Below are 13755 nucleotides of genomic sequence, written 5' to 3' on the forward strand. Positions count from 1 at the left end.
GAAAATTAGTCTGGTAGTTAAAAAATGTGCTTTTAAATCATACTAACGTAGAGTATAGATAAAATATACAGTAATTTCATTGAATATAATACACTTTTGAATTTAGTTATTTCTTTTTTAATGAGTTGCCCTGCTGGCCTTTTCTTAATCAAATTCATATTTTCCCTTTTTCTTTTGTAGGGCTTGGATGCTTTTAGATCAGTACCGAAAGAAGTCAAAGCTTTTTCGTAGTAAAGTTCTCCTGGCCCCACTAGGAGATGATTTCCGCTACTGTGAATACACAGAATGGGATTTACAGTTCAAGAATTACCAGCGGCTTTTTGATTATATGAATTCTCAACCTCAGTTCAACGTAATGGTAATGAGAAAACATTGATTTGTGATACTATATTTGAGATGAGCCTTCATTATTAAGTGAAGCTATAACACAAATTCTTAGTTTGTCTTTCCTCCCAGTATTTCCTAGAATATATAATTCCTATGTAAAAGTATCATTCATTAAGAGGAAAATTATTGCATACTGTAGTTCTGTTCCTAAAGGCGTTCCTTTCCTACCACTCCTTGAGGATTAGAGAGGAATTACTTTTATGTGATTGAACACATACACCTACTAAATTGTGATATTTATTTTTCAGAGATGTTTTGTTTTTCAACAAGCATTGAAAGTTTGTTGTTTCTCTCTGGCAGTTGCATCCTTGTGATTTAGTAGTGTGACTGGCAGATGTGATGAACATGTCACGAATTTAGCAAACAAATATCTTATGTCCAGAGAATACACTAACATTTTTCTTAAGTGAGAAGACTTATAACATTAATCATGTCCCTCTGGTTCTTACTCTTTTTTTTTTCTTGTGGAAAATTTAAAATGTAGCCTAAAGTTTTGAGAACTGCAAAAATAGTCCCCTTCTCCCCATATCCATGGCTCAGCTACGGCATTCATCAACTCGAGACCACTCTTGCTTCAACTGTGCCCTGCTGCCGTCTCACCCCTCCCTCCGGATTACATTGGCACAAATCTCAGATGTCATGTAGTTTCGTCTGTAACTATTATCTCTAAAGGATAAGGATTCTGTTTAAAAATACACTCAGAATACCATTATCACATCTAAAATATTAACAATAATTTGAGAATATCATATCTGGATAGATTCAGATTTTCCTGATCTCATTTTTTTAAACAAATGTTTTGTTTGGGTCAAGATTCAAACAAGAGTCATATATTGCATTTGGTCAATCAGTCTTTTTACTTAATTACAAAATTGATTTTTTTATTGATACACAAATATATATTTATGGGGTGACTGTGATATCTTGATTCTTGCAGACAATGTGTAATGATCAAATCAGGGTATTTAGGATATCCATCACCCTGAGCATTTATCATTTTTTTGTGTGGAGACCATAAGTCTTTTTCTTTTCTTTTCTTTTTTTTTTGCCTTCTTTTTTTATTTCTTCAGTTCCAGAATGCAGAGACAATAAGTCTTTTAAAGTCTTTTGAAAATGCATGTTAGAAACCCTATATAAGAAAATTAATTATTCAACATGTTTGTTATTTCACATATTAGCCTGTAAGACATTAGAAGATTTGTGAAAATATTAATACTACAGAAATTACATGATATTTCTGTGTAGGAAATTAGAAAGCTGATGATAGACCACAGTTTATGTAGTAAGAATTCAAGTTTATTAAATTAACTTAAATAATATTAAATAGATATTAATAAATAAAATATCAAGTTTATTCAAGTTATTTACAATAGAATTTTTGCCAGCTTAAGAACTCTGAGCATAGGGACTAGGTGTAAATTATCTCTGTATTTTCTTCAAAGATGACGCTTACACATGGATATTTTATTAAACCAGAAGGTATCCATGGGGGTGTCTTACCTCTATTATTATTTTTTTTTTTTTTTTGATTCAGTAGTTTATTTGGAGACAAAGTAGTGCGAGGCCGGCCGAGCTCTCCGGCGCCCTGGGCCGGGCTCGGAGCTAGGACAGGCGGTGCAGTCATCAGTCGGGCTTCAGCATCGAGTCGTGTAGACGTGGTTAGTCGTCCGGCCCCGGCTTCCAAAAGAGCCGGGCAGTTCTGATGGCCCTGCGCGCCCCCGGGCCCAGCCCTCCTTTCCCGAAGGGGGCGCCCCGTGCCCCGCTCAGCCAGGCTGGAGCTGGGTCCGAGCCTCGCTCCGCAGCCTCTCTCGGGACACAGCTCTTGCTCCGGGGTCCTGTCTCACTGGGCGACAGAAGACAGCCCAGAAGCTTTTTTCTTTTTCAAAGTGAACTGGTATCTTAAGGCTCAAAACCATCCTCATGGGGCCCTATGCACTCCCTGCACCCAGTGTCCCCAGTGTCCCCCATCTTTTGCTCTCCGCAGAGGGGGCTGCTGGCCTGCCCAGAGCTTGGGGTCAGACAGGAGAGCCGGGGCTTTGCTGCCACGGTGACGGTGACCGGAGAGCCCACGGTGTGGGCGGGGCGCCCTGGCACCTGCTGGCTCAGTGCTCGGGGCCTGCTGGGGAGGGACCCGGCCGGTGTGAACAGGAGTGAACCGTAGGGGTGGCCTCCCCTGCCAGGAAAGAGGCCCCCAGTCCCTGCGGCACCAAGCAGAGGCGCCCGCGCCTGTCCTCGCCGGACGGCCTCACAGAGAGCAGGGCGCAGCCGGGGGTCAGAGCGCTGCAGGGTTCCTGGAGCCCGAATGCCCGCTAGCGACCGCGAGACGAAGGCCCGAAGACTTTCGGAATGATTCGCCCAAATCACGGCACAAATCCTTGGCTCAGGCTTGGAATCAGCCCAGGCCCCAGGCAGGCAACCTCCTGTCTGGGTCGGGGGTGCTGCGGCGCGGGCGGGGGTGAGGGGCCTGTGCAGGGGCGCTGGGGCGTGGAGCGCGGCAGCAGCCCGGCCTTGGCCTTGGCCTTGGCCTCCCTGCGGAGGCTCCTCCCCGTCACAGCAGCTGGGGAGCGGTTTTGGAGTCCGTAGAAGCGCCTGGTCTCCTGCCTGACGCTGAAAAATTAGATCCTGATTTTAGTATTTTACCTATTTCCTCCTTTGCCCACTAAGACAATATTTTTATAGTAATTTTAAAAATCGAAGTATCACATATAGGAGAAGCGCACAGACTACGTGAACAGAGAAGTTTTCATGTCTAAAAGCCCCCACATCATCACCATCCAGATTAAGGCGTAGCACAGAGATAGCACCTGGGAAAAGCCTTCCGATCCTCCTCCCAGTGTCACCAACTCCTGCTTTGCCTTCTGTTACCGCGATTAGTGTGTTGCCTGGTCTTGAATTTCATGTGAAGGGAATCCTAAGTGTGTACTTTTCTGTATCTGGCTGTTTTTTGTTCCTCGTTATGTTTGCGAGATTCATCCACGTTGTTGCATGCAGCAGTGGTTCGTTCCTTTTAGCACTGTTTAGCATCTTTAGTATCCATTTGATGAATATACCACAGTTTATCCATTCCATTGTTGTTGGATATTTGGGGTTGTCCCCAGTTTCTGTCTATTACAATAAAGCGGCTTTGATTTTTTTTTACCTATTTTGGTCACATGTATGTGAGTTTATGTGAGTATATAATGGGATGGAATTTTTTGGTCATTGGGTATGCACATGTTCAATGTTACTGTACATTACTAAACAATATTCCAAAATAGATGCATCGGTTGTTGTATGACAGTTTTAGTTGTTCCATACCCTTACTCACTTTGTATTGTCAGGATTTTTTTTTTCCATTTTTATCCTTTTGATGGAATGATTTTATTTTGTGTGTCTCTGGTGGTTGATGAGGTTTAGCCTCTTTTCCTAAGTTTCTTGCCATTTGGGTATCCTCTTTTGTGAAGTGCATAGTTAAGTCTTTGGATGATATTTTTAAGTAAATTTCATCTGTTCTTTTTCTTACTGTTTATAGCTCTTTTATATATTTTGGGTTGAGTCTTTATTCAGATAAAATTTATGCAGTTATTGTCTCCCACTATGTAGCCTGTGTTTTCACTTTGTCATGCTGTCTTTTGATGAACAGAAATTCTTAATGTTAATTAACTCCAATATTTTTCTTTATGGTTAGTGCTTGCTATGTTCTGTTAAATAAATTTTTGTTTACCCTGTGGTCATGAAAACACATTTTTTGAGAAGCTATCTTCTAGAAGCTGTATTGTCTTATCTTCAACATTTAGATGTGTAATCTATCTGGAATGGATTACTGCGAATCCTGTGAGGGTAGGGGACAAGAAACATTTTGGCTCATAAAGATACCCAGCACCATTGATTGAAAAGACTATAGTTTCTCTTACTGCTCTGCAGTGTCATCTTTGTCATTAATTATGAGTGAGACTACATTTGTTTGGGTCCATGTCTAGACTTTCTATTCAAATTTTTTGGTCTATGTGACTGATCTCACATTATCTCAATTCCTACAGCTTTATAATAGGTTTTAATATCCAGTAGTGTAAATCTTCCAATTTTATTCTCCTTCTCAAGATTGTATTGGTTATTGCTAGTCCTTTGTAGTTCTACATAGGTTTAGGTCATCTTTTTAATTTCTACCAAAAAAAAAAAATTGGCAGGGGAAGGATTTTGATTGGTATTGCATTGAATCTGTGGTTCAATTTGAATACAATTAACTTCTTTACAAATACTGGGCCATCTAACCCATGAACATGGTATATTCTTTGTATAATAATTCAGTTGTGACTTCTGCATTTTAGCCTGGTATCTAATAACCTTGTTAAATTTATTTATTCATTTTCTTTATTTGTGGATTCTTTTTGAATTTTTAGTGTATGAAAAATAGCATATTTATGTCTTCCTTTCCAAAGCTTTATACCTTTCAGTCTATTTTCTTGCCTTGTGCAATGGCTGTATCCTCCAGTATAATGTTGAATAGAAGTTGTAAAAGTGGACATACTTTTCCAAGGGAGAAAACATTCAGTGTTTCATTATCAATCATGATATTGCTATAGGATTTTGTAGATTCTGTTTATAAGATTAGGGAATTTTCCTTATATTCCTCATTTGCAGAATGTTTTTTCATGACTGGATGCTGAATTTCATCAATTGCTTCTTCCAGGGCATTGCTTTCTGTGAGGCCTTTTTGTCTTGTACAGGGATTGGACCAGTATTCCAAGATAAAAATTTGGCAGAGTGGAGGGCTCACCTTGATGCATTTCCTTTCCCTCCAGAATTTTTGTCCCTTGAGTACTGGCTGCTTTGGTTGCTCTTTGGTACCTTCAGATTTTTTTCTCTGTATAGTTTATCTAGTTCTGTGGTCTCCAACCCCTGGGCCACAGACCAGTACCAGTCCGTGGCCTGTTAGGAACCAGGCTGCACAGCAGGAGGTGAATGGCGGGCAAGCGAGCGAAGAAGCTTCATCTGTATTTACAGCTGCTCGAACCCTGTGTAAACAGGAGCATGAACCGTATGTAAACCACGCATGTTTACATAGAAATCAAGGTTAGGCACTTCTTATGGGAATCTAACCTGATCTGAGGTGGAGCTGAGACGGTGATGCTAGCACAGGGGAGCAACTGCAAATACAAATTATCATTAGCAGAGAGGTTTGACTGCACAGAGACCATAATAAATCAGTTGCTTGCAGACTCATATCAAAACCCTATCAGTGAGTAGCAAGTGACAATTAAGCTGCATCTGGTGACAGTCTTTACAGTGGCAAATGAGCATCTTACTTCAATTATAAAGCTGCATCTGGTGGCAGGCTTTATAGTGGCAAGTGAGTTCGTGCACTTCAGTTGTACAGCTGCATCTGGTGGCAGGCTTTAAGTCAGAATCCGACGCTTATTTTAGTTCACATGTGACCCACCCATTATTTTATTTACTACTTCTGTCTGTGCCTCTTTTCCTAACTGCTCAATTGTCTCAGTCACGGTTTAAGTAAGCCCCACAAGCTAACCCTAGCAAAAATGAGTAAAAAACAAACGTCGCTGGGGAGGTTCTTTGAAAAGGGGGAAAGACCCAATGATGAGACAGCAGAAGACTCTAGGACTGCCAACGAAGTGAAAGCTGCATTTAAAAGAAAATACCAAGAGTCCTACTTAAATTACAGGTGATTCACATTTGCCAAGCCTGCTTTGTAAATATGTGGCCACTGGCTATCCATTGAAGCCATGAAACCATCAAAACTGCTTTTCCACATGGAGACCAAGCACCCTGCATTAAAAGATAAGCCTTTGGAGTTTTTAAAAAGAAAAAAATGTGAACACGAAGAACAGAAGCAATTATTGAAGGCCACCACTTCATCAAATGTGTCTGCCCTGAGAGCATCATTCTTAGTAGCTAACTGCACTGCTAAAGCTAAGAAGCCCTTTACTATTGGTGAAGAGTTGATCCTGCCTGCTGCTAAGGACATTTGCCGTGAACTTTTAGGAGAGGCTGCAGTTTAAAAGGTGGCACATGTTCGTCTTTCAGCTAGTACCATAATTAGACGAATTGATGAAATAGCAGAGGATATTGAGGCACAATTGTTAGAGAGGATTAATGAGTCACCTTGATAGCAATCCAGGTTGAAGAGTCTGCCGATGTTGACAACAAGGCAACAGTGCTTGCTTTTGTGCGATATATTTTTAAGGAGGATGTGCATGAGGATATGTATGGGCACTTTTGTTGCCAACTAACGCTACAGCTGCAGAACTATTCAAGTCTTTGAAGGATTACATCTCAGTAAAACTGAATTGGTCATTTTGTTTGATACATGCACGGGTGGAGCAGCTGCCATGACTAAATGGCTTTCTGGTTTCACTACACAGGTCAGGGAGGTCACTTCTGAATGTGAGTCTTTGCACTATGTCATCCATAGAGAAATGCTCACTAACCAAGAAAGTCACCTGAACTAAACAGCGTTTTGCAGGATGTGATTAAAATGATCAACCGCTTTAAAGTGTATGCCCTTAACTCAGGTCTGTTCACGCAGCTCTGTGAGGGGACAGACACAGAGCACACATGTCCTCTCTTACACCCCGAAATGGGATGGCTTCTAAAGGTAGATCACTGGCCAGAGTTTTGGAGTTCCGAGAGCTGCTCTAGAGATTTCTTTTAGAAAAACAGTCGCCACTATCAGCACATTTTGGTGACATAGAATGAGTCGCAAGAGTTGCTTACTTGTGTGACAGAGTCAATGTGCTCAACAAACTCAATCTGTTACTTCAGGGGAGAACAACAACTGTGTTCAAGTTGGCAGATAAAGTGGCTGCATTCAAAGCCAAACTGGGATTATGGGGGCAATGAGTGAACATTGGGATTTTTGACATGTTTCAAACATGAGCAGAGATTTTGATAGAGACTGAGCCAGGGCATTGTTTCTCCCAGCTGGTGCATGATCACCTATCTCAGCTTTTGAAAGAGTCTGAGCATTACTTCCCAACCACAGAAGACTCCCAAGTGGGAAGGAATGGATCTGCGTCCCGTAGTGAGTAAGTCAGGTGAATTGGCTTTGTCTGTGCTAGAAGAGGATCAACTGCTTGAGATCTCAAATGACAGTGGCCTTAAAAGTATGTTTAAGACAGCTCCAAATCTCCATACATTCTGGATTAAAGTCATGGCAGAATATCCTGAGATTGCCACAAAAGCACTAAAAACATCCCTTTCCAACATCCTATCTTTGTGAAGCAGGATTTTCTGCAGTGACAGCAACCAAAGCAAGATTACAGAGTAGACTGGACATAAGCAACATGCTTTGGGTATCACTGTCTCCCGTCAACCCCAGATGGGACTGTCTAGTTGCAGGAAAACAAGCTCAGGGCTCTCACTGATTCTGCATTATGGTGAGTTGTATAATTATTTCATTATATATTACAGTGTAATAATAATAAAAATAAAGTGCACAATAAATGTAATACGCTTGAATCATTCTGAAAGCATCCCCTGCTGGTCTGCAGAAATACTGTCTTCCATGAAACCTGTCCCTGGTGCCAAAAAGGTTGGGGACCGCTGATCTAGTTAATCTAGTTATTTGTTTTCTGTGGGACATTTAATATTTTTTGTCTTAATTGGAAGCATAAATTTATTTTATTTTAATGAAAGGGAGAATAAAAGTAAAAACTTGAATTTAGATAGCTGAAAATTGACATTGGACTAGCCAAGACAGTTGGCCATTTGTTATCATTTACTTAACGATTTATGCAATTTGTCTGTGTTGTACTTCTACAGTTTTCTTATGTTTAAGATTGAATTTGTTGCCTTTTAATATAAAAAAACATTTAAATATTTTTATTTATTTTAAGGGTTCCAAATATTTACTTTATATGAGCTAACAAGAGACTTTCTAGAAAAATTTACTTTAAAAACTTAATTTTGAAACTATTCTAGCACAGATAGAGGATTATTTTTTAATCCTTATAGATTGAATTAAGTTTGTGACAGAGCCTACTAGGCCATTTATGTAAACTTTGCTCTGGGAAATTGCCAAGAAGTATTTTCATCCTGGCTCATACCAAAAATTAATTGAAATATTTTAAAAGGGTATACTCTGTTGTTAATATTAACTCTGTACCATGTCACAGATTCTTAAATTTTGATTTCAAAGAAATTTTTGTCATCTAAAGTCCCTTGCTATATAGGTGAGGAAAGTGAGACTCAGAAATATTTAGATCTTTGAACATTTTGTCACTGTTACTATGTATATTTCCCCAAGCTCATCTGTACCTGCTGGATATAAAGTTAATGCCATATTTCCTTTTATTCATGACCCTCATTTCTTATATGGCTACACACATACACATACACATACACATTCCGCTGTCTCATAATGTTACTGAGTATAAAAATGCTTATAATGTTAGCTAAAATGTATTAAGTGCTTATTATTTGCCATTAACTGTTTAAAGTGCTTTTCTTCATTTAAGTAGTTTAATTCTCTGAACATTTTCTGGTAGACACTATGGTAATTCCCATTATAGATGAGGAAACTGAGGCACAAATAGATTAACTTGCGCAAGATCATATTTATTTGTTGAAGCCAAGATAAAAGTAGATAGTATAGTTGAAAATTGCTTATCTTTAATATAAATGTAAGGATTTAGACATTTATTACAGCACAATTAGATTATAATAACTTATATTTGTCCTATTAATATCATTGCTGTCAATATTTCCAGTTGAAATTTTGCCTCTGCAATTGAAAAATAATAGCTAAAGCTTATACCATTGCCAGTCATGGTTTTAACAAATTGACTACCACACTAGGAAAAAAAATTTTTCCCTGGGGCCATGGTCTTTTGTTAAAACAAAACGATCCTTTCTAATTTGTTGTTTTCTGTGTGTTAGTTATATCCAACACAATCCACCTTTTCAGAATTAAATTGTCAATATTAATTGTAACCATAAGAACATCAACAAGTAAGATTTTCATGAACCAACTGCAGGGTTTTGCTTCATGAGGCCCTGGGCTCAAAGCTAGCCTGAGTTAAATACAACTCACATGGCAGTCAATGTGTTAAGTTTTTTACTTAGAACCCTATTTGTTGTAACACAGGGATGGACAGAGACATTATGTTGTATGCTCAAAACCACATATCAGATAAGTGGTAGAGATCAGATTCATACCGATGCCATTGCTACATTGAATCAAAATGACTTAAAATATCTTTTTGTGTGTGTATTTGGTAGGAAGCAGCATCTTTCTGTTGAAAGGAACACATTTCCTGTTGGATAATCTATTTTTAACAAGACTGCCTTTTAATATCTGTTTATAAGGTCTGGTGTGATATTTCTTTTTTCCTCTGATGTGTAGAATAGTTTGTACTCATAAAAATGGATTTTGGTACTGCTAGTTTAAATCATTGGTTAGAATGACCTGTGCATGTGAGCAGTCAGCCTTGCCGTTGTTGTTACTCTTTGTGTGTTTTACTTCTACTTGGTGTTACCTGCTGGTAGAGAAAGTTTGGTTTTTTCCAATGCCTTGCTGTTATTAAAGTCTCTCCCTTCTCCCTTACAATAACTCAACTGGGGCAGGGGGATGACAGGCAGGGGTGGGTATGATATATGAAATTCTTTATGGCGAACAAAACTGTTCTTCCAGACTTCTAGTATATTTTATTCAAAATATGTGTCTTTTATATTTGCCACTGCCTTCATCCTTCCTTCATCTGGATTACTCCACGCCCAGATTCCTACACCCTTTGAAATTCTAGAGATATGTAAGTTTTCATATCCACACATTTGCAGATCCAGATAGCTCTCCTAACTGCTCAGCTGTACAAGCTTTCTCCTGTTTAATTTGTGACTTGATGCAAGTAAAAGAAAGAGTCACTGATACTTTCCTCCCTGCTTCTGATTTTTGTAAAATCTGAGCTATATGTTCATGTTAACTTGGAAGGAAGCACATCTTAAATATTTATTAACTTTTCCTTCTAGTGTGAGAAGTAAATAATTTTCAGGTAACAATGAATAATTGAGGTACAACTTTTTTTTTAACTAGATACAGTTTGGAACTTTATCAGATTATTTCGATGCACTGGATAAAGCAGCTGCAAATCAGAAAGAGAAGAGCCAGTCGATGTTTCCTATTCTAAGTGGAGACTTTTTCACTTACGCTGACCGAGATGATCATTACTGGAGTGGCTACTTTACATCCAGACCCTTTTACAAACGAATGGATAGAATCATGGAATCCCATCTAAGGTACATTTTCCCTTAGATAGCTACATTTATTTATTCGCTGCATTTATATTCTTGTAGCGTTTTTGTAGAGTTTTGCATGATATACATCATTTATGTAGTGTTAATGATGTGCTTAATGTAATTGTGAAATTTTAATGCAATCAGAAATATGTCTCCAAAGTATAATCAAATTATTACATGGGTTTTTGTTCTGGAAAGAAAAGTAGTTTAATTAGATTTTCTAGGAGTTGTATTCTGCATTTTGTATTTTTCTAATTAATTTATCGATATTATTTGCATATCATGTTAATATTCAGTGACACCATCATGGGTTATCTCCAAGACAGTAATCTGATGGGCTGAATTGTTGGAAACATAGTTGAGGATCCAAGAAGCAAGTAGGACCTCTCAGTAGCCAAAATGTGGGCTTCAAAGTACACAATCTAAAATTAATGTGTTTTATATGTGGGAGGACTTCAGTGGCTCCATCGCAATTCTTATTTACTTACTTGGAACACATTTCTATATTTATGATATTCTGCTTAGAAGAACAAAGTTTTTAAAAAAGAGAATTGTTGGGGCAGACAGTGATTGGTCGAAAAAGTAAATGGGTACAAGAAGACAGAAAAGTCAATAGAAAACATAAAAGCACTAAAGTAGCACTATCCAGTAGAACTTTCGATCACTGTCCAACAGAACTTTCCATAGTGATAGGTTCTATTTCTGCACTGTTGAGTATGGTAGGCAGTAGACAGGAGTGACTTTTGAGCACTTGAAATGTGACCAGTGTGACTGATGAACTGATTTTTCATCTAATTTCAATTTAAATTAATTGAAATAGTGTTATTAGTGTTAATAGCCGTGTGTGAGTGGTGGCTATCATACTGGAGAGCGTGGTTCTAAGTAACTGTGTCTGTTTTTTGGTAAAGATAAATTATTAATACCCCAGGGGCTCCTGAGGCTTTCTCTATAAGTAGCCCAGGAGAGTAATTCATTTTTGTGATGAGTCTTGCTATTAACAAAAAGTTAGATCATACCTACCCTCTTTTATATACTAGCGGACATTGAGTACATTTTGGAAGAGCTTTTTATAAAAATCATGAGTTCCTCAAGAGTTGTACTTTGGTATAGTAATGTGTGTTTTTATTATTATTACTTTTCTGTTGCTGATATTGTTTGAAAAGCCTAACCTTTGACTATTATTTAGGATATGCTAGAGGAATAGATCTTATTACACTTATAATAAAATAGTGTTTATATGTTATATTGCTTATGCATTCTTGCCCAATAGAATGTCACCCAGTTATCTCTTATGTTATTCTACTTTCTATAATAAAATGAAGTAGATTCTTTTGGACTGCTGAATTAGTGAATTTTAAGTGTGAAGTTTTTTTAGTGGCTTAGAATTATGAATATTGGTTTAATCTTAATTTATTGAACATGTTCAAGGCATAGTGGTTACTGCTAGTAATATATTTTGAAAATTCCACTACTTTAAAATAAAACAAGGCAAAATGCTATACAATAGTTGTGAATTTCCAAATGTATTTATTTGAAAATAAGTTTATTGTCAGAAAATAGTAATATTTCAGCTTTATGCTCATTTGTAAAATCAGGATAAAATGGAAAAGTATAAAGAAGACAGTATTTCCAAAATCCACTTTTTACCACAGTGGGTTATCTGTATATGAGTATGTATTCCCTTCAAAATCAGGAGTATTTGCCATGAATATATATGAACATATATGTACAATTTACTTAATTCAAACTTATTCTCATGCCATGATTTTCAGAAGGGTTAGAATTTATAAGTAGAGATTGTTTACCATCCTTTGATTATTTCCACAATTGAGAGGAATTCATGTTTTTTTGTTGTTGTTGTTGTTTGGTTGTTTTTTTACAAACACACTCTTCTAATATCTCCTTTTTCCTGAATCTTGATGCATTTTCAACTGCTTTGATTTTCTCTCCATTGTCTTTACCATGTTTGGCATATAGAGCCTCCTTATACTTTTCACTTTATCAAGCCGTGTCTCTTTTAAAAGAACTTTTGTAGAAACTTATCTTGAACCACATCCTCTGATGAAAAAAATTAAAGGTGGAAATCATAGCCCCCATATTCTTCTTACTCAAAAGCTATTGTAAGGTTAAAATATTTTTTTTCTTTAAAATACATGAGAAATGATGTCCTGTTTATCATTTTTCAGTTTACATTATTAAGTTCTCTATATTGTATGTTATTATTCAAAACTGGAGCTAACCCTTGCCCCTGAGCTATTATTGGGCCATCATGTTCTGTCTCTCCTTTCCTCCGAGTGTCCTGCTCACATGACCACGCTTTTCTCTGCCATCTCGCCTATTCATGTACAGTGTGAGAGTAAGGGGCTGTCTGATGATGTTCATGGTATCTGTCTATGCTGCTCTGGGAGAAAAGAATAGACAGAGACATTTATCCAATGCTTACTGCCATGTTCAGGTATTTTTTCACTGTGTTATACACAGATAAACCTATCTTGCTGCCAACAGGTGCTGGCTTCTTTCCAGGACCATCTAAAGTAAGGGCCCTGGTATCAGTGTAGTCATAGTGTTCTTTGATGATTGAGGATTTAGGTGTATTATATGGATACCATGGTGGTTTTATATAAATGTTTATTATCATTATCTTTTTCATAAATTGTACTGAAATTGTGGATTTTGAAAACCATTTAAAGTGTCAGTGGTTACATGTTTTAGATTGTAAACTAAAATATGTATTTTGAAATAAAAATCAATGACTGTTTTATGCAATTAGGGCTGCTGAAATTCTTTACTATGTTGCCCTGAGACGAGCTGAGAAATACAAGATAAATAAATTTCTTTCCTCATCACATTACAAGTCACTAACAGAAGCCAGAAGAAATCTGGGACTGTTTCAACACCATGATGCTATCACAGGAACGGCAAAAGATTGGGTGGTTGTGGATTATGGTATCAGGTAATGTAATTACAGAAAAATCTTCTTTAAAAAAAATCTTTTTAAATTTTGGGTCATAAGAGTATATCTTTTGATGGAGTTGTTAGTGCATATCAGACCACATTAACAATGATATCCCTTCGAAGTATTGCTATAGCAAAACATCACCAATTTTCAAAGCATTTTTTAAGCAATCTGTTGAC

The 13755-nt window shown here is 37.5% G+C and overlaps 1 protein-coding gene across 5 annotated transcripts in view; it reads left to right on the plus strand.

Moving 5' to 3' along the window:
* Positions 1-13755, plus strand: part of MAN2A1 (mannosidase alpha class 2A member 1) — a 167583-nt gene that overhangs the window by 69988 nt on the left and 83840 nt on the right. For all 5 annotated transcript variants that reach the window (XM_045566453.1, XM_045566454.1, XM_045566455.1 and 2 more), the window contains 3 exons: positions 181-358; positions 10418-10620; positions 13391-13573. In XM_045566453.1, the coding sequence (XP_045422409.1) occupies positions 181-358; positions 10418-10620; positions 13391-13573 (564 nt within the window). The remainder of the gene's footprint in view (positions 1-180; positions 359-10417; positions 10621-13390; positions 13574-13755) is intronic.

This window comes from Lemur catta, chromosome 12 (genome assembly GCF_020740605.2).
Source record: "Lemur catta isolate mLemCat1 chromosome 12, mLemCat1.pri, whole genome shotgun sequence".
Taxonomy (NCBI): Eukaryota; Metazoa; Chordata; class Mammalia; order Primates; family Lemuridae; genus Lemur; species Lemur catta.